The 21202-nt window shown below is 51.8% G+C and overlaps 1 protein-coding gene across 1 annotated transcript; it reads left to right on the forward strand.

The window, feature by feature from the left end:
- Window positions 1–1921: 1921 nt before the first annotated feature.
- On the forward strand, window positions 1922–20067 carry LOC142364758 (acrosin-like). Its single transcript, XM_075444884.1, has 5 exons — window positions 1922–1932; window positions 17971–18171; window positions 18505–18770; window positions 19071–19216; window positions 19702–20067. Exons 1-5 carry the CDS (start codon window positions 1922–1924, stop codon window positions 20065–20067), a joined length of 990 nt encoding a protein of 329 aa, XP_075300999.1.
- The last annotated feature ends 1135 nt before the right edge of the window (window positions 20068–21202 follow it).

The following is a 21202-nucleotide window of genomic DNA, read 5'->3' on the forward strand; positions in this document are numbered from 1 at the left end:
TCTCCAGCAGGTCCACTCCAAGCCTGTACTGATGCATGGGGTTGTTCCTCCCCAGGAGCAGGACTCTGCATTTGCCTTTGTTGAACCGCATCAGGTTCCTCTCTGCCCAGCTTTCCAGCCTATCCAGGTCACGCTGAATGGCAGCACAGCCTTCTGGTGTATATACCACACCTCCCAGTTTGGTGTCATCAGCAAATATGCTGAGGGTACATTCAAACTCTTCATCCAGGTCGTTGATGAAGAAGTGAAACAAGACTGGGCCTAGTACTGACCCCTGAGGGACACCACTAGTTACCGGTCTCCAACTAGACTCAGCGCCGCTGACTACAACCCTCTGAGTTCTGCCATTCAGACAGTTCTCAATCCACTTCACCAACCACTCATCTAGCCCACACTTCCTGAGCTTCCCTAGGAGGATATTATGGGAGACTGTGTCAAAAGCCTTGCTGAAGTCAAGGTAGAAAACATCCACGGCTCTAACTTCATCTAGCCAGCCAGTCATGCCATCGTAGAAAGCTATCAGATTAGTCAGGCATGATTTCCCCTTGGTGAAGCCATGCTGACTACTCCTGATAACCTTCTTTTCCTCCACTTGCTTGATGATGGCCTCCAGGATAAGCTGCTCCATCACCTTTCCCGGGATGGAGGTGAGGCTGACCGGCCTGTAGTTCCCTGGGTCCTCCTTCTTGTCCTTTTAGAAGATTGGAGTGACATTGGCCTTCCTCCAGTCCTCGGGCACCTCTCCTGTCCTCCAGGACCTCTCAAAGATGATGGAGAGTGGCTCAGCAATGACATCTGCCAGCTCCCTCAGCACTTGTGGGTGCATTCCATTGGGGCCCATGGATTTGTGGGTATCCAGATTGTTTAATCGATCCCTCACACAGTCCTCCTCAACCAAGGGAAAGTCGTCCTCTCTCTAGGTTTCTTCTCTTACCTCCAGGGCCTGGGATTCTTGAGGGCCTGCCTTGACACTGAAGACTGAAGCAAAGAAGGCATTCAGTAGCTCTGCCTTCTCTGCATCCTCTGTCACCAGGACACCCACCTCATTCAGCAGCGGCCCCACATTGTCCCTAGCCTTTCTTTTGCTGCTGATGTACTTGAAGAAGCCCTTCTTGTTGTTTTTGACATCCCTTGCCAGCTCCAATTCCAAGTGGGTCTTGGCCTTCCTCGTCACATCCCTGCACGCTCTCACCACGTTTTTGTACTCTTCCCAAGTGGCCTGCCCCTCTTTCCACATTCCACGGACCTTTCTCTTCCACCTGATCTCCACTAGAATCTCCTTGTTCAACCATGCAGGTCTCCTTCCTCCTTTGTTATACTTCTTTCTCAGGGGGATGCACCGCTCCTGAGCGTGGAGGAAGTGACATTTAAACAGCGACCAGCACTCTTGGACCTTCCTGCCTTCGAAAGCCCTGGCCCATGCGATTCTTCCCAGTAGCTCCCTGAAGACGCCAAAGTTAGCCTTTCTGAGGTCCAAGGTTTTGATCCTGCTTATCGCCCTGCTTCCTCCATGCAGGATTCTGAACTCGACCATTCCATGATCACTGCAGCTGAGTCTACCTCCAACCTTCACAGCCTCCACCAGTCCCTCCTTGTTTCTTAATACAAGGTCCAGCAGAGTGCCTTTCCTTGTGGGTTCCTTCACCACTTGCGTCAGAAAGTTATCGTCGATGCTCTGTAGGAACCGCCTGGATTGTGCCTGCCTAGCTGTATGGTCTTCCCAGCTGATGTCAGGGTGGTTGAAGTCCCCATGAGAACCAGGGCCTGTGATTTTGAGGCTGCTTGTAGCTGCCTGTAGAAAGCCTCATCAATTTCCTTCTCCTGGTCAGGTGGCACTGTAATGTCACCCGTGTGAGACTGTCCCTTAATTCTTACCCACAAGCTCTCAACTCGTTCCTCATTTGCCCCCAGGCCAACCTCAATGCACTCCAGGTGCTCCCTCACATATGGAGCAACTCCACCACCTCTCCTTGTTGGCCTGTCTTTCCTAAAGAGTCTGTAGCCATCCATGACAGCATGCCAGTCATGCGAGTTGTCCGACCGCGTTTCTGTGATGGCGACCAAGTCATAGCCGTCCTGCTGTATAATGGCTTCCAGCTCCTCCTGTTTTTGCCCATGCTACGTGCGTTGGTATAGACACACTTGAGCTGGGCAGCAAATCTCACCCCTGACCCTGGCACGCCAAACCTGGGCTCTTCCCTAGTGAGCTGGGTGATGTCCCCTTCCCCCTTTCAACCTCGTTTAAAGCCCTCTCAATGAGCCCCGCCAGCTCTGTTTAAAGCCCTCTCAATAATCCCCACAGCCTGTCCGACCTTCTTCTTGAGAGCCATTCCACATCCTTTTCTGTGTGGCCCCGCTCTGTACCTGCTAGAGGGGTGGGTCTAGCGGCCTGGCTGCTGGCGATGGCAGAAGGGAACACAGGTCATAGGGACCCCGCAGTTGGAAAGACCGAGTGTCTCGGGCCAGCTCCTGGTGGGAGCGCTGTGTGCGTGCGCAGTGCACTAGCGAACCTGAAGCTGGCCTAGCTCTCGAGCAAGAGGACAGAGACCTTTTCAGTCCCGTGGGTGGCATGTGGCTGCAGCCTACCTGACTGATCAGCCCCAGCATTCACAGACCTTACAAGAGGACCAGGCCTGCCAACCACCGGCCACATCTCCACCTGCTGGAGTCAGGAAGGACTTGGAGATGCTTGACCACGCATACCCCGAGCTGCTTCCCACCTAGGCACGTCCCCTCTGCACTACCTGTTTGGGGGCTGTGGTGATTAGGGACAGGGCTCAGCCAAACAAGCAAAGCTGTCTCTGCCAGAGTGCTCTCCCCAGAATGACCCCAGCTCTTCCTTCACATATTGCTGAAGTGTGCCCACCTCTCACACCATTCCCTCTTAACCACCTGCAAAAATCTGCTGCTGGCATCACAGAGTATCCACAGAAGACAAGTGACGTTCTCCAAGGCCACCTTCTGCCTGCTCTAAGCAGATATCGAGCACCACCTTCAGGTCAATTTTTGAAAACCAAAGCAGCGTGGAGTGCGGTTTGTTTGGGGACGTCTTCTAGTGCCTATGAAGCCATGCTGCTTCCAATTGCACGTCTGTGGCCACGCATAGCAGGCAGTGCGACTGCCCGCACCAGTGTTGGCCCAGAAGAGCAATGTAGCTGGTAGACCCTCAGTCTCAACCTGCCATCTGGTTCACCTCCGTTTCTGTCTTGTCTCCTGTCTCTCAGTGCTCTTCCCTCTGCCAGGCACTCTTCCCAGTCACTCCATCACCTGCCAGTGCCTTTCGCTGTTCTCGTGTTTCGATGGCAGGTGGTACCTTGAAAGCACTGTCCCAGCCATGGGACCTGCACCTATTTCTCTCCTTTCGCCTCTGTGTGCTCTGGCTGCGTGACACTTTCTTTGACCTCAGAGGCCCTTTGTGCCTGGCTCTCTCCTGCTGCTAAAGCCTGTTCCTGCAAGAGAAGAGGCAATTAGTTGGTGTCTCCTCCCTGCTATCTCACCTGCATCTCCCTGGCCTGGGCAGCTGGTGGGAACTGTCACCATCAGCCCCAGCTGTCCTAGAAGTCCTCTCCTGGCTCTGGGTGTGCTTGGCATCGAACGTGGTTCCTGAAGGAGAAGAGCAAAACTCCAAGTAACTCCTGGGCACCAACCTGCTGGGAGAGCTCATTTGAAGGCAGGTTGGCAGCAAGCCCCAAGGCTGCTCCAGGGGTGCTCCCTGTCCCGAGCTCAGCCACAGGTCCCACACCCGGCTCTCTTGTTACCAAGAGGGATTTGCTTGCATTTTCCTTTTCTTGTAATTCGTGCGTGGGTGCTGGGAAAAGAGGCAGCAGAAGGACGCACTGGCTAAAACCCCTTCTTACTGCCAGCCATAAAGGTGCCTCTCGCCTGGGAGCACGAGAAGGACCCCGTGTTACCACTCTCCATTCCTTACAGGCAGTCTGAAGACTATTCACATATTCATTTTCATACACCACCAAAGTTTTAGCCTCATGTCCCAGCAGTTTGTTTAGAAAAACGTACAATTTAAAAACGTTTTAGAATATCAAGACACCATCTGAAGTCTCCAGCGATGTCTGAAATGTTTTGAGTTGGCTTTGTCCTGTTTCCTTAGATGCTGAAATATAAGTTAGAACAGCACCACACTCGATCACTTCTCTTTTTTTCACATGTCACACAGTGGAATAGAGATGAGAGATCTCCCAGGGAAGTGACAAAAAAGCGGGCCCTGAGCTGGAAGCCACGTGTAGCTGTGTCAGCATGGCACTGTGCTCAGAGCTAAAATCAGTACAATACATAGGCAACCAAGCAGCTCTTTCTGCAAGGTACAATTCCATGTCATACTGACAGAAGTAGATCGTGAGAGTGCCTTGCAATTCTTAAAATGCACAATATTGCATGGCATAGACATGTCTGTTGTCTTTGCCTGCAGCAGAAGGCTGGAGTGGAAGGAAGACACAGAGGAGACTCCTCACAGAGTCAACATGGAATGAGTAAGAAGAGGGGAAAAAAAGTCCCAGAAGCAAAGGTCAAACACATCACCAAGGCATTAAGCTTATTAGCTTGCGGTGCGGTACAGACTGCTTGTTTTCTTTAATAACACTTGATTTTGATTGTGATAAACCACAATACAAACCAAAACACCATACAGCAGTCAATGCAATAAAAAATACAGTACGTACAATAAACGCAACGCCAGGCCCTGCAATACATACCATGCAACTCAACACATACGATACGTACAATACAACACATGCATTGCAATAATGCCGTAGCATGACATACAACACAATATAGGATACAACACCAGCACCACAACACAACACGCACAGCACATACAATAGAAAATACAACACACGCATCACATACAACACATGCTACAGCATACACTGTGTACTGCATACAGTCAAATGCATACAGTACTAAAGACAATACAAACCAAAATACAATGCCTACAACACAAACACAGGATATAGACAAGGCAATCTACGCCACACCATACAACACCGTATCATCCAATACCATACAACACACAGTAGGCACCACACGATAAACAATACAATACCGACACAGCATGCAGTACATACAATGCCTGCATACAGTACAGTGCATACCCTAACCTTCATCAAATAGAATACAATAGATACAGTGCAGAACATAAAATACAATACACCATATACCATACGTGACAGACAATGCAATGCATACTAGACAATACAAATCCCAGTAGTCGAGAAAATACAGTACAAGAAACACCATTCCATATATTCTGTACAAAATAATACATAAAATACCTACAATAACATCAATGCCTTACTGTACAATACATTAAAGAGAACACGTAAAATACATTATGACACATAAAATACATAAAATGCAATACAAAATGCAGTGTAACATTATACCATACAATACCATACCATACAATAGATAACATACAGTACAATATAATACAAACTACAATACAAAGAATACAATAAAAACCAGCAGACCATACCATAGAATACAATAAACCCCATACTGTATATACCATACAGCACATGCAATACTTACGAAAAATAAATACCATGCCATGCAATAGAATACATACAGAAAATGCCATACCATAAAATAAAGCGCAAAATTCACTCAGCCTTCTCTCCCTAGACTCAGCTTTGTGCCTGTGGATGGAGGCTGCCCATGCTTCACAGACTCCCATGCCCCATGGGCCAAGTGCCCACCCCTCCTCTGCCACTCCTTGGTACACTTCATGCTTCACACTTCTGATCTTCAGAGCACTGCACCAATATTAACTAATCTTCTCTCAAATTTCTTTTACCTTCTTCCACATACGCTTCCTGTGTTGTTGCCTCATGAAGATGTCTTTGGCCTGCTCTTGTCCCTGAATTGTTATTTTTTTACTTTGAATTTGATATGTTATATAATCTGTGGGGTTGATCCCGGGGTTTGATTTATCTTGAAGATCTCAAAATGCAATCCAGCCTTACAATCGATCTATAACAAATGAAGGACTATCTTGACATTGCAATAATAGATAAAACAGACTGTCTGAAAGAGGCTTGTGTGCAGCTTGGGTATTTGAGAGGACTAGACTGAAGAAATTCAGAACTGTCATAACATGACTGCACTAACTTTTCTGGTAATTGTCTGAACCAGTATCAACTAAATTTTGAAAAAAAAAAGCATGTTGGAGGTTGATCATAGAATCACAGAATCACAGATGGTAGAGGTTGGAAGGGACCTCTGTGGGTCATCTAGTCCAACCCCCCTGCCCAAGCAGGGTCACCTACTATAGGCTGTAGAGGACCTTGTTCAGGCGGGTCTTGAATATCTCCGAGAAGGAGACTCCACAACCTCCCTGGGCAGCCTGTTCCAGTGCTCTGTCACCCTCAGAGGGAAGAAGTTCTTCCTCATGTTCAGACGGAACTTCCTGTGCTTCAGTTTGTGCCCGTTGCCCCTTGTCCTGTCACTGGGCACTACTGAAAAGAGCTTGGCCCCATCCTACTGACACCCACCCTGCAGATATTTGTAAGTATATATTAGGTGCCCTCGCAGCCTTCTCTCTTCAGGCTGAACAAGCCCAGCTCCCTTAGCCTCTCCTTATAGGAGAGATGTTCCAGTCCCCTCACCATCCTCGTAGCCCTTCGCTGGACTCTCTCCAGTAGCTCTTCATCTTACTTGAACTGGGGAGCCCAGAACTGAACACAGTTCCAGATGGGGCCTCACCAGGGCAGTGTGAAGGGGAAGAAAATCCTCCCTCGACCTGCTGGCCACACTCCTCCTAATGCATCCCAGGATCCCATTAGCTTTCTTGGCAGCCATGGCATACTGCTTGCTCATGGTTAACCTGTCGTTCACCAGGACAACCACATCCCTCTCCGCACAGCTGCTCTCCAGCAGGTCCACTCCAAGCCTGTACTGATGCATGGGGTTGTTCCTCCCCAGGAGCAGGACTCTGCATTTGCCTTTGTTGAACCGCATCAGGTTCCTCTCTGCCCAACTTTCCAGCCTATCCAGGTCACGCTGAATGGCAGCACAGCCTTCTGGTGTATATACCACACCTCCCAGTTTGGTGTCATCAGCAAATATGCTGAGGGTACATTCAAACTCTTCATCCAGGTCGTTGATGAAGAAGTGAAACAAGACTGGGCCTAGTACTGACCCCTGAGGGACACCACTAGTTACCGGTCTCCAACTAGACTCAGCGCCGCTGACTACAACCCTCTGAGTTCTGCCATTCAGACAGTTCTCAATCCACTTCACCAACCACTCATCTAGCCCACACTTCCTGAGCTTCCCTAGGAGGATATTATGGGAGACTGTGTCGAAAGCCTTGCTGAAGTCAAGGTAGAAAACATCCACGGCTCTAACTTCATCTAGCCAGCCAGTCATACCATCGTAGAAAGCTATCAGATTAGTCAGGCATGATTTCCCCTTGGTGAAGCCATGCTGACTACTCCTGATAACTTTCTTTTCCTCCACTTGCTTGATGATGGCCTCCAGGATAAGCTGCTCCATCACCTTTCCCGGGATGGAGGTGAGGCTGACCGGCCTGTAGTTCCCTGGGTCCTGCTTCTTGTCCTTTTAGAAGATTGGAGTGACATTGGCCTTCCTCCAGTCCTCGGGCACCTCTCCTGTCCTCCAGGACCTCTCAAAGATGATGGAGAGTGGCTCAGCAATGACATCTGCCAGCTCCCTCAGCACTTGTGGGTGCATTCCATTGGGGCCCATGGATTTGTGGGTATCCAGATTGTTTAATCGATCCCTCACACAGTCCTCCTCAACCAAGGGAAAGTCGTCCTCTCTCTAGGTTTCTTCTCTCACCTCCAGGGCCTGGGATTCTTGAGGGCCTGCCTTGACACTGAAGACTGAAGCAAAGAAGGCATTCAGTAGCTCTGCCTTCTCTGCATCCTCTGTCACCAGGACACCCACCTCATTCAGCAGCGGCCCCACATTGTCCCTAGCCTTTCTTTTGCTGCTGATGTACTTGAAGAAGCCCTTCTTTTTGTTCTTGACATCCCTTGCCAGCTCCAATTCCAAGTGGGTCTTGGCCTTCCTCGTCACATCCCTGCACGCTCTCACCACGTTTTTGTACTCTTCCCAAGTGGCCTGCCCCTCTTTCCACATTCCACGGACCTTTCTCTTCCACCTGATCTCCACTAGAATCTCCTTGTTCAACCATGCAGGTCTCCTTCCTCCTTTGTTATACTTCTTTCTCAGGGGGATGCACCGCTCCTGAACGTGGAGGAAGTGACATTTAAACAGCGACCAGCACTCTTGGACCTTCCTGCCTTCAAAAGCCCTGGCCCACTGGATTCTTCCCAGTAGCTCCCTGAAGACGCCAAAGTTAGCCTTTCTGAGGTCCAAGGTTTTGATCCTGCTTATCGCCCTGCTTCCTCCATGCAGGATTCTGAACTCGACCATTCCATGGTCACTGCAGCTGAGTCTACCTCCGACCTTCACAGCCTCCACCAGTCCCTCCTTGTTTGTTAATACAAGGTCCAGCAGAGTGCCTTTCCTTGTGGGTTCCTTCACCACTTGCGTCAGAAAGTTATCATCGATGCTCTGTAGGAACCGCCTGGATTGTGCCTGCCTAGCTGTATGGTCTTCCCAGCTGATGTCAGGGTGGTTGAAGTCCCCATGAGAACCAGGGCCTGTGATTTTGAGGCTGCTTGTAGCTGCCTGTAGAAAGCCTCATCAATTTCCTTCTCCTGGTCAGGTGGCACTGTAATGTCACCCGTGTGAGACTGTCCCTTAATTCTTACCCACAAGCTCTCAACTCGTTCCTCATTTGCCCCCAGGCCAACCTCAATGCATTCCAGTTGCTCCCTCACATATAGAGCAACTCCACCACCTCTCCTTGTTGGCCTGTCTTTCCTAAAGAGTCTGTAGCCATCCATGACAGCATGCCAGTCATGCGAGTTGTCCGACCGCGTTTCTGTGATGGCGACCAAGTCATAGCCGTCCTGCTGTATAATGGCTTCCAGCTCCTCCTGTTTTTGCCCATGCTACGTGCGTTGGTATAGACACACTTGAGCTGGGCAGCAAATCTCACCCGACCCTGGCACGCCAAACCTGGGCTCTTCCCTAGTGAGCTGGGTGATGTCCCCTTCCCCCTTTGAACCTCGTTTAAAGCCCTCTCAATGAGCCCCGCCAGCTCTGTTTAAAGCCCTCTCAATAATCCCCACAGCCTGTCCGACCTTCTTCTTGAGAGCCATTCCACATCCTTTTCTGTGTGGCCCCGCTCTGTACCTGCTAGAGGGGTGGGTCTAGCGGCCTGGCTGCTAGCGATGGCAGAAGGGAACACAGGTCATAGGGACCCCGCAGTTGGAAAGACCGAGTGTCTCGGGCCAGCTCCTGGTGGGAGCGCTGTGTGCGTGCGCAGTGCACTAGCGAACCTGAAGCTGGCCTAGCTCTCGAGCAAGAGGACAGAGACCTTTTCAGTCCCGTGGGTGGCATGTGGCTGCAGCCTACCTGACTGATCAGCCCCAGCATTCACAGACCTTACAAGAGGACCAGGCCTGCCAACCACCGGCCACATCTCCACCTGCTGGAGTCAGGAAGGACTTGGAGGTGCTTGACCACGCATACCCTGAGCTGCTTCCCACCTAGGCACGTCCCCTCTGCACTACCTGTTTGGGGGCTGTGGTGATTAGGGACAGGGCTCAGCCAAACAAGCAAAGCTGTCTCTGCCAGAGTGCTCTCCCCAGAATGACCCCAGCTCTTCCTTCACATATTGCTGAAGTGTGCCCACCTCTCACACCATTCCCTCTTAACCACCTGCAAAAATCTGCTGCTGGCATCACAGAGTATCCACAGAAGACAAGTGACGTTCTCCAAGGCCACCTTCTGCCTGCTCTAAGCAGATATCGGGCACCACCTTCAGGTCAATTTTTGAAAACCAAAGCAGCGTGGAGTGCGGTTTGTTTGGGGACGTCTTCTAGTGCCTATGAAGCCATGCTGCTTCCAATTGCACGTCTGTGGCCACGCATAGCAGGCAGTGCGACTGCCCGCACCAGTGTTGGCCCAGAAGAGCAATGTAGCTGGTAGACCTTCAGTCTCAACCTGCCATCTGGTTCACCTCCGTTTCTGTCTTGTCTCCTGTCTCTCAGTGCTCTTCCCTCTGCCAGGCACTCTTCCCAGTCACTCCATCACCTGCCAGTGCCTTTCGCTGTTCTCGTGTTTCGATGGCAGGTGGTACCTTGAAAGCACTGTCCCAGCCATGGGACCTGCACCTATTTCTCTCCTTTCGCCTCTGTGTGCTCTGGCTGCGTGACACTTTCTTTGACCTCAGAGGCCCTTTGTGCCTGGCTCTCTCCTGCTGCTAAAGCCTGTTCCTGCAAGAGAAGAGGCAATTAGTTGGTGTCTCCTCCCTGCTATCTCACCTGCATCTCCCTGGCCTGGGCAGCTGGTGGGAACTGTCACCATCAGCCCCAGCTGTCCTAGAAGTCCTCTCCTGGCTCTGGGTGTGCTTGGCATCGAACGTGGTTCCTGAAGGAGAAGAGCAAAACTCCAAGTAACTCCTGGGCACCAACCTGCTGGGAGAGCTCATTTGAAGGCAGGTTGGCAGCAAGCCCCAAGGCTGCTCCAGGGGTGCTCCCTGTCCCGAGCTCAGCCACAGGTCCCACACCCGGCTCTCTTGTTACCAAGAGGGATTTGCTTGCATTTTCCTTTTCTTGTAATTCGTGCGTGGGTGCTGGGAAAAGAGGCAGCAGAAGGACGCACTGGCTAAAACCCCTTCTTACTGCCAGCCATAAAGGTGCCTCTCGCCTGGGAGCACGAGAAGGACCCCGTGTTACCACTCTCCATTCCTTACAGGCAGTCTGAAGACTATTCACATATTCATTTTCATACACCACCAAAGTTTTAGCCTCATGTCCCAGCAGTTTGTTTAGAAAAACGTACAATTTAAAAACGTTTTAGAATATCAAGACACCATCTGAAGTCTCCAGCGATGTCTGAAATGTTTTGAGTTGGCTTTGTCCTGTTTCCTTAGATGCTGAAATATAAGTTAGAACAGCACCACACTCGATCACTTCTCTTTTTTTCACATGTCACACAGTGGAATAGAGATGAGAGATCTCCCAGGGAAGTGACAAAAAAGCGGGCCCTGAGCTGGAAGCCACGTGTAGCTGTGTCAGCATGGCACTGTGCTCAGAGCTAAAATCAGTACAATACATAGGCAACCAAGCAGCTCTTTCTGCAAGGTACAATTCCATGTCATACTGACAGAAGTAGATCGTGAGAGTGCCTTGCAATTCTTAAAATGCACAATATTGCATGGCATAGACATGTCTGTTGTCTTTGCCTGCAGCAGAAGGCTGGAGTGGAAGGAAGACACAGAGGAGACTCCTCACAGAGTCAACATGGAATGAGTAAGAAGAGGGGAAAAAAAGTCCCAGAAGCAAAGGTCAAACACATCACCAAGGCATTAAGCTTATTAGCTTGCGGTGCGGTACAGACTGCTTGTTTTCTTTAATAACACTTGATTTTGATTGTGATAAACCACAATACAAACCAAAACACCATACAGCAGTCAATGCAATAAAAAATACAGTACGTACAATAAACGCAACGCCAGGCCCTGCAATACATACCATGCAACTCAACACATACGATACGTACAATACAACACATGCATTGCAATAATGCCGTAGCATGACATACAACACAATATAGGATACAACACCAGCACCACAACACAACACGCACAGCACATACAATAGAAAATACAACACACGCATCACATACAACACATGCTACAGCATACACTGTGTACTGCATACAGTCAAATGCATACAGTACTAAAGACAATACAAACCAAAATACAATGCCTACAACACAAACACAGGATATAGACAAGGCAATCTACGCCACACCATACAACACCGTATCATCCAATACCATACAACACACAGTAGGCACCACACGATAAACAATACAATACCGACACAGCATGCAGTACATACAATGCCTGCATACAGTACAGTGCATACCCTAACCTTCATCAAATAGAATACAATAGATACAGTGCAGAACATAAAATACAATACACCATATACCATACGTGACAGACAATGCAATGCATACTAGACAATACAAATCCCAGTAGTCGAGAAAATACAGTACAAGAAACACCATTCCATAAATTCTGTACAAAATAATACATAAAATACCTACAATAAAATCAATGCCTTACTGTACAATACATTAAAGAGAACACGTAAAATACATTATGACACATAAAATACATAAAATGCAATACAAAATGCAGTGTAACATTATACCATACAATACCATACCATACAATAGATAACATACAGTACAATATAATACAAACTACAATACAAAGAATACAATAAAAACCAGCAGACCATACCATAGAATACAATAAACCCCATACTGTATATACCATACAGCACATGCAATACTTACGAAAAATAAATACCGTGCCATGCAATAGAATACATACAGAAAATGCCATACCATAAAATAAAGCGCAAAATTCACTCAGCCTTCTCTCCCTAGACTCAGCTTTGTGCCTGTGGATGGAGGCTGCCCATGCTTCACAGACTCCCATGCCCCATGGGCCAAGTGCCCACCCCTCCTCTGCCACTCCTTGGTACACTTCATGCTTCACACTTCTGATCTTCAGAGCACTGCACCAATATTAACTAATCTTCTCTCAAATTTCTTTTACCTTCTTCCACATACGCTTCCTGTGTTGTTGCCTCATGAAGATGTCTTTGGCCTGCTCTTGTCCCTGAATTGTTATTTTTTTACTTTGAATTTGATATGTTATATAATCTGTGGGGTTGATCCCGGGGTTTGATTTATCTTGAAGATCTCAAAATGCAATCCAGCCTTACAATCGATCTATAACAAATGAAGGACTATCTTGACATTGCAATAATAGATAAAACAGACTGTCTGAAAGAGGCTTGTGTGCAGCTTGGGTATTTGAGAGGACTAGACTGAAGAAATTCAGAACTGTCATAACATGACTGCACTAACTTTTCTGGTAATTGTCTGAACCAGTATCAACTAAATTTTGAAAAAAAAAAGCATGTTGGAGGTTGATCATAGAATCACAGAATCACAGATTGTAGAGGTTGGAAGGGACCTCTGTTGGTCATCTAGTCCAACCCCCCTGCCCAAGCAGGGTCACCTACTATAGGCTGTAGAGGACCTTGTTCAGGCGGGTCTTGAATATCTCCGAGAAGGAGACTCCACAACCTCCCTGGGCAGCCTGTTCCAGTGCTCTGTCACCCTCAGAGGGAAGAAGTTCTTCCTCATGTTCAGACGGAACTTCCTGTGCTTCAGTTTGTGCCCGTTGCCCCTTGTCCTGTCACTGGGCACTACTGAAAAGAGCTTGGCCCCATCCTACTGACACCCACCCTGCAGACATTTGTAAGTATATATTAGGTGCCCTCGCAGCCTTCTCTCTTCAGGCTGAACAAGCCCAGCTCCCTTAGCCTCTCCTTATAGGAGAGATGTTCCAGTCCCCTCACCATCCTCGTAGCCCTTCGCTGGACTCTCTCCAGTAGCTCTTCATCTTACTTGAACTGGGGAGCCCAGAACTGAACACAGTTCCAGATGGGGCCTCACCAGGGCAGTGTGAAGGGGAAGAAAATCCTCCCTCGACCTGCTGGCCACACTCCTCCTAATGCATCCCAGGATCCCATTAGCTTTCTTGGCAGCCATGGCATACTGCTTGCTCATGGTTAACCTGTCGTTCACCAGGACAACCACATCCCTCTCCGCACAGCTGCTCTCCAGCAGGTCCACTCCAAGCCTGTACTGATGCATGGGGTTGTTCCTCCCCAGGAGCAGGACTCTGCATTTGCCTTTGTTGAACCGCATCAGGTTCCTCTCTGCCCAACTTTCCAGCCTATCCAGGTCACGCTGAATGGCAGCACAGCCTTCTGGTGTATATACCACACCTCCCAGTTTGGTGTCATCAGCAAATATGCTGAGGGTACATTCAAACTCTTCATCCAGGTCGTTGATGAAGAAGTGAAACAAGACTGGGCCTAGTACTGACCCCTGAGGGACACCACTAGTTACCGGTCTCCAACTAGACTCAGCGCCGCTGACTACAACCCTCTGAGTTCTGCCATTCAGACAGTTCTCAATCCACTTCACCAACCACTCATCTAGCCCACACTTCCTGAGCTTCCCTAGGAGGATATTATGGGAGACTGTGTCGAAAGCCTTGCTGAAGTCAAGGTAGAAAACATCCACGGCTCTAACTTCATCTAGCCAGCCAGTCATGCCATCGTAGAAAGCTATCAGATTAGTCAGGCATGAGTTCCCCTTGGTGAAGCCATGCTGACTACTCCTGATAACCTTCTTTTCCTCCACTTGCTTGATGATGGCCTCCAGGATAAGCTGCTCCATCACCTTTCCCGGGATGGAGGTGAGGCTGACCGGCCTGTAGTTCCCTGGGTCCTGCTTCTTGTCCTTTTAGAAGACTGGAGTGACATTGGCCTTCCTCCAGTCCTCGGGCACCTCTCCTGTCCTCCAGGACCTCTCAAAGATGATGGAGAGTGGCTCAGCAATGACATCTGCCAGCTCCCTCAGCACTTGTGGGTGCATTCCATTGGGGCCCATGGATTTGTGGGTATCCAGATTGTTTAATCGATCCCTCACACAGTCCTCCTCAACCAAGGGAAAGTCGTCCTCTCTCTAGGTTTCTTCTCTTACCTCCAGGGCCTGGGATTCTTGAGGGCCTGCCTTGACACTCAAGACTGAAGCAAAGAAGGCATTCAGTAGCTCTGCCTTCTCTGCATCCTCTGTCACCAGGACACCCACCTCATTCAGCAGCGGCCCCACATTGTCCCTAGCCTTTCTTTTGCTGCTGATGTACTTGAAGAAGCCCTTCTTGTTGTTTTTGACATCCCTTGCCAGCTCCAATTCCAAGTGGGTCTTGGCCTTCCTCGTCACATCCCTGCACGCTCTCACCACGTTTTTGCACTCTTCCCAAGTGGCCTGCCCCTCTTTCCACATTCCACGGACCTTTCTCTTCCACCTGATCTCCACTAGAATCTCCTTGTTCAACCATGCAGGTCTCCTTCCTCCTTTGTTATACTTCTTTCTCAGGGGGATGCACCGCTCCTGAGCGTGGAGGAAGTGACATTTAAACAGCGACCAGCACTCTTGGACCTTCCTGCCTTCGAAAGCCCTGGCCCATGCGATTCTTCCCAGTAGCTCCCTGAAGACGCCAAAGTTAGCCTTTCTGAGGTCCAAGGTTTTGATCCTGCTTATCGCCCTGCTTCCTCCATGCAGGATTCTGAACTCGACCATTCCATGGTCACTGCAGCTGAGTCTACCTCCGACCTTCACAGCCTCCACCAGTCCCTCCTTGTTTGTTAATACAAGGTCCAGCAGAGTGCCTTTCCTTGTGGGTTCCTTCACCACTTGCGTCAGAAAGTTATCGTCGATGCTCTGTAGGAACCGCCTGGATTGTGCCTGCCTAGCTGTATGGTCTTCCCAGCTGATGTCAGGGTGGTTGAAGTCCCCATGAGAACCAGGGCCTGTGATTTTGAGGCTGCTTGTAGCTGCCTGTAGAAAGCCTCATCAATTTCCTTCTCCTGGTCAGGTGGCACTGTAATGTCACCCGTGTGAGACTGTCCCTTAATTCTTACCCACAAGCTCTCAACTCGTTCCTCATTTGCCCCCAGGCCAACCTCAACGCGTTCCAGTTGCTCCCTCACATATAGAGCAACTCCACCACCTCTCCTTGTTGGCCTGTCTTTCCTAAAGAGTCTGTAGCCATCCATGACAGCATGCCAGTCATGCGAGTTGTCCGACCACATTTCTGTGATGGCGACCAAGTCATAGCCGTCCTGCTGTATAATGGCTTCCAGCTCCTCCTGTTTTTGCCCATGCTACGTGCGTTGGTATAGACACACTTGAGCTGGGCAGCAAATCTCACCCCTGACCCTGGCACGCCAAACCTGGGCTCTTCCCTAGTGAGCTGGGTGATGTCCCCTTCCCCCTTTGAACCTCGTTTAAAGCCCTCTCAATGAGCCCCGCCAGCTCTGTTTAAAGCCCTCTCAATAATCCCCACAGCCTGTCCGACCTTCTTCTTGAGAGCCATTCCACATCCTTTTCTGTGTGGCCCCGCTCTGTACCTGCTAGAGGGGTGGGTCTAGCGGCCTGGCTGCTGGCGATGGCAGAAGGGAACACAGGTCATAGGGACCCCGCAGTTGGAAAGACCGAGTGTCTCGCGCCAGCTCCTGGTGGGAGCGCTGTGTGCGTGCGCAGTGCACTAGCGAACCTGAAGCTGGCCTAGCTCTCGAGCAAGAGGACAGAGACCTTTTCAGTCCCGTGGGTGGCATGTGGCTGCAGCCTACCTGACTGATCAGCCCCAGCATTCACAGACCTTACAAGAGGACCAGGCCTGCCAACCACCGGCCACATCTCCACCTGCTGGAGTCAGGAAGGACTTGGAGGTGCTTGACCACGCATACCCCGAGCTGCTTCCCCCTAGGCACGTCCCCTCTGCACTACCTGTTTGGGGGCTGTGGTGATTAGGGACAGGGCTCAGCCAAACAAGCAAAGCTGTCTCTGCCAGAGTGCTCTCCCCAGAATGACCCCAGCTCTTCCTTCACATATTGCTGAAGTGTGCCCACCTCTCACACCATTCCGTCTTAACCACCTGCAAAAATCTGCTGCTGGCATCACAGAGTATCCACAGAAGACAAGTGACGTTCTCCAAGGCCACCTTCTGCCTGCTCTAAGCAGATATCGGGCACCACCTTCAGGTCAATTTTTGAAAACCAAAGCAGCGTGGAGTGCGGTTTGTTTGGGGACGTCTTCTAGTGCCTATGAAGCCATGCTGCTTCCAATTGCATGTCTATGGCCACGCATAGCAGGCAGTGCGACTGCCCGCACCAGTGTTGGCCCAGAAGAGCAATGTAGCTGGTAGACAGCAAGGACACGGAGCCTGTCAGAGGGCGTTGCGGTGGCAGACAAAGCCAGCGTGGAGCGTGCTCCATCTGTGTTTCGCTGTGCTTTGTGCAGGACAGGATGGCAGTGCTTGGCTATACTTGGTTGATTTGGCTTGCACATCCCTGCTTGCCTGCCGCGGCTGTAAGCAGATTGGCTCTTCAGCCCCCAACCAGGTGCCTACTGCCTGTCGTAGTTCCGTTCTGCGGTGTCAGTTTCTTTGGGAAGGACCTGGTGGCAAGCGGCTGCGCAGAGCGGGGTGGCAGTGAACTTCCCAAAGAGGCTATGGTGCCACACTTGGTTTTCCCGGCTAGCTGTTAGCAGGCAGCAGTGGGAGGCAGGCGCTGCTGCCTGCCACGAGGTCTGCAGAGCCTCGTCCCGCAAGCAGAGCATTCAGCGGGGGTCTGCTGGGGGTGTCCGAGCCCAGCTTCTGCCTCCCCTCCTGCTCGGAACCCTCCATGTTGCCCGCCCCCCCCTAGAATCCACCGTGCCCAGCACCCGGAACCAGCCACTCTGTGACATCAGCCACGGGGCCAAGGGTTCCCTGGGCAGCGGGACTGCTGCAGGCACTACGTCGGCTGCTGCACTGCTGGCCACCAGCTCTCGCTTCTTGCAGCTGCCATGTGCCGCTGGCAGCCATGAATTTTCTCCCCGTCCTGGTCCTGCTGGCCGTGTGCTGGCCGGCGTACGGCATGTGGGACAACTGTGGGTAAGTGGCCCGAGGCTCTGGGAGGGAGCTGGGGCAGCCCTTGTGGGCTTCACTGGCGGGTGCTCGCTTTTCCCCCTGGCCACACCAAAGCTTCCCAAACGCCATGTGGGAGCCTCAGTTCCTTGCCAGCAGCCAGGCCGCTGGCACAACTCGCCTACGGGGCTCAAGCACAAACAGGGGTAGATGGACGCATGCCCCACAGGGTTCCGCGGTCCTGCTGTCCATGCAGCGCCTGGTGGGGGGGAAGGGGGCTGACCTGCAGCCTCAACAGCAGCAAGCCACCGAGCAGGACATTCATCAGTTTCTGCTTACAGAGGGACCTGCGGGCACCGGCCCATGGATTCTTACTACGGCATGTCACGCGTCGTGGGTGGCACCGATGCTCAGCTAGGGGCCTGGCCCTGGATCGTCAGCATCCAGAAGCCCATCATAGGAGGCATAGCGCATGTCTGCGGAGGGTCGCTCATCAGCCCACAGTGGGTGCTGACAGCAGCCCACTGCTTCATCACGCCCGGGTAAGGAGGACCAGGGAACAGCCCCACAGCACTAGCACGTGCCCGCTCCACAGCAGCACGTGCTAGCGCCATCTCGCTTCCTTGCAGCACGCCCAGTGCCTGGGCACTGCCAAGCCCAGCTGAGAGACTGCTCGCGAGAGGGCTGGGCTCACGCCACGGCTTCCTAGCAGCCTCCCGCCCGACACTCCTTGTGCCCAAGGCGTGCTAGGGCAGTCGCACCCTCCGTAGCGCTGCCTTCCTCTCTGCCCTGTGCAGCAGAAGACAGGCAACTGCTGGGCTGCTTGCAGCACGTGGCTGCGCTCCCTCTGACCCCTCTCTCCACCTGCCTTGCAGGCACATCACCATGTGGCACGTGGTGATCGGGGCCAGCCACTTGACTCAGCTGGGCCCTGAGACCCAAGTGCGCACTATTAAGCGGCTACTGGTTCACGAGCACTACAACAACATCACGCAGAGGAACGACATTGCCTTGCTGGAATTGGACCAGCCTGTCCTGTGCGGCTACTACGTGCAGCTTGCCTGTGTGCCCGACGCCTGGCTGAGAGTGTCGCAGCTGAGAAGCTGCTACGTCAGTGGCTGGGGTTCCACGACTGCAAGAGGTGAGTTCCCAAAAGGGAGTGGTGTCCTGAGCGCAGGCTGGGCACACTGGGGAGGCGGGGTGGGCTTCCTGACAGCAGAGGCGAAAGCCAGAGTCGGGCTGCGGGGTGCATGCCGATGGAGAGGTGGGCCTGGCCCATTACCCCAAGCAAGACAGAAGGGAGACAGCAGCGGCACAGTGCCTCTGGAGACGCAAAGCCCAGCCCTAGGGCAGGGCTTCAGCCAGACACCGGGGGGGTGGGGGGGAGGAGAGGAGAACTGGCAGCGAGCTGCTGGCTGTTAACTCCTTTCTGTGCTGACAGCTGGGGGACCAAGTTATGTCCTGCAGGAGGCCAAGGTCCGCCTCATCGATATCAAGCTCTGCAACAGCAGCCGCTGGTACGGAGGGGCCATCCACAGCCACAACTTGTGTGCTGGCTATCCGCAGGGCGGCATCGACACCTGCCAGGTAGGAGCGTGCTACAAGTCCACCCCCAACAGCACAGGCAGCCCTGTGGCAACCGCCCAAACCTGCCCCAGCGCGTGCTTTGCCTGGCAAGTCAGCCTGCCACTGCTGGGTCCCCTCCACTCTTGGGGTTCACCTCCCCTTGCCCAGATGCAGGTCCTTGCCCAGGGCCGCCCTTGTCCCAGAGGCCTGGCTCTCTGCCCACAAAGCCCATCTAGTGCTCTTGGCAGCCCACAGCTCCAGAGCCCAGTCCTGCAACATCCCCCTTCCACACATCCAGGATCACTGTGCAAAGAGGACAGAGAGAGAGCCCTGCCTGACTGGCCCACCACCCCCTGCCAGACAAGCTTCTGTAGGCTCCAGCACCTGAGCAGAGCCTTTGTGTGCAGTCAGGACAGCTCTGGCAGCTGCTGCGGGAGAGAAGGAGCCAGCCAGAGTGCTGACCGGGGCCACCCCACACCACCTTAACCCTCTCTCCTCCGCTGCAGGGTGACAGCGGTGGTCCTCTGGTCTGCAAAGATAACACCAACGACTACTTCTGGCTTGTTGGAGTGACCAGCTGGGGGAGAGGCTGTGCCAGACCAAACCAGCCTGGAGTCTACACCTCCACGCAGCACTTCTACGACTGGATCCTGCTACAGATGGGACTGCGCTCAGCAAGAAGAGATAGTCCAACAGCACAGCCATGGAGTCATTTTCTCTCCACCTCAAGCCCCTCTCAGAGGCCAAGGCCAACACCAGCACCAACACAGTCGGGCAGCATTAGCTCCTGTCCATTTCCACGCCAGAAGCTGGTGGAATTCTTTACTCTTCTGAAGGAGCTCCTGCAATTCCTCAGGGGAAAAAAGGCTTGAGGAGCAGGATCAACAGGAACCAGCGCAGGCTGCACTGGACCATGATCATTTCCTTCTGGGGCAATGCCTGCTGCTCCAAAGGCAGCCTCAGCATCAAACGCCTGCTCTGTGCTGCCCGCTCTCCTCCCTGTGGAGGATGAAGCATTAAAGGACTGGGGACATGTGAGCAATCCAGCATTTCTCTAGAAGGCCATGAAGCCTTAGCCTAAGGCCGCAGAGCCTTAGCATAAGGCCGCAAGAGCATCCAGAGGACAAACTGCGGTTGGAATGAGGAAGTAAGAATGCAGAGACAAACAACTCCCAGATGCCGAAGAGGAACTTGCCGCCTGCAAGAAGGCCACGAGCACTGCGCGTGAGCTAGTGACGCACACCAATCATAATCGAGTTACTATGTGAGTTAAATTGATTATCACCAATGGGGAATCGCCGCGTATGTAGTGGGGAATATAAAAGTGAGCTATCTGAGGCTAATAAACGGCTTGTACGTGATCACATTGATCATCGTGTCGAGTCCGGTTCTTCCTCCGCAACACTTCCCAGTGCACACAAATGCTGAAGCTGACTTAGTTCTTGGAATAAAGTTGCCAGGTTTCACAGTTAACCGTGCCTGAGTCCAATTCACTCTCGTGCGCAAGGCAAGGATTTCCACGCCCGGCAAAATGGGGCTGCAGGCAGTCAAGGAGGGCACAAAGGGCAAGAGTCGCTCAGCAGGGCTGACACCATGGCTGGTCAGACAGGAGCGTGCTCAGAGCCACCATGGCATGAAGAAGACTGGCACATTGAGGCTAGCAAGAGGATGCAAAATAATGATGCGACATGCAGACAACTCTGGGGATGATGATTAGGACCTGGTTGAAGCCTTTGCTAAATGGAAAGATGAAAGAAAGCTGGCAGGAGTTACAGTGCCATGAGGAAGAGCCAGATGTCACCAGAAGTTAAGGGGGAATGGTGTGAGAGGTGGGCAGACTTCAGCAATATCTGAAGGAAGAGCCGGGGTCATTCTGGGGAGAGGACTCTGGCAGGGACAGCTGTAGCCAGGAAACCACTGCAGTAATGCCACGCAAGGCCAAGATGACCCAGCTAACAGCCCCTGAAAGACCCAATCTGTTCCCAGATGTGACAGACCTGGGAGCAA

Source organism: Opisthocomus hoazin, chromosome 29 (genome assembly GCF_030867145.1).
Source record: "Opisthocomus hoazin isolate bOpiHoa1 chromosome 29, bOpiHoa1.hap1, whole genome shotgun sequence".
Lineage (NCBI taxonomy): Eukaryota > Metazoa > Chordata > Aves > Opisthocomiformes > Opisthocomidae > Opisthocomus > Opisthocomus hoazin.

Coding starts and splice junctions, on each gene's coding strand:
- LOC142364758 (XM_075444884.1), top strand. Junction 18,172..18,504: donor CACTGCTTCATCACGCCCGG/GTAAGGAGGACC, acceptor CCTGCCTTGCAG/GCACATCACCATGTGGCACG. Junction 19,217..19,701: donor GCGGCATCGACACCTGCCAG/GTAGGAGCGTGC, acceptor CCTCCGCTGCAG/GGTGACAGCGGTGGTCCTCT.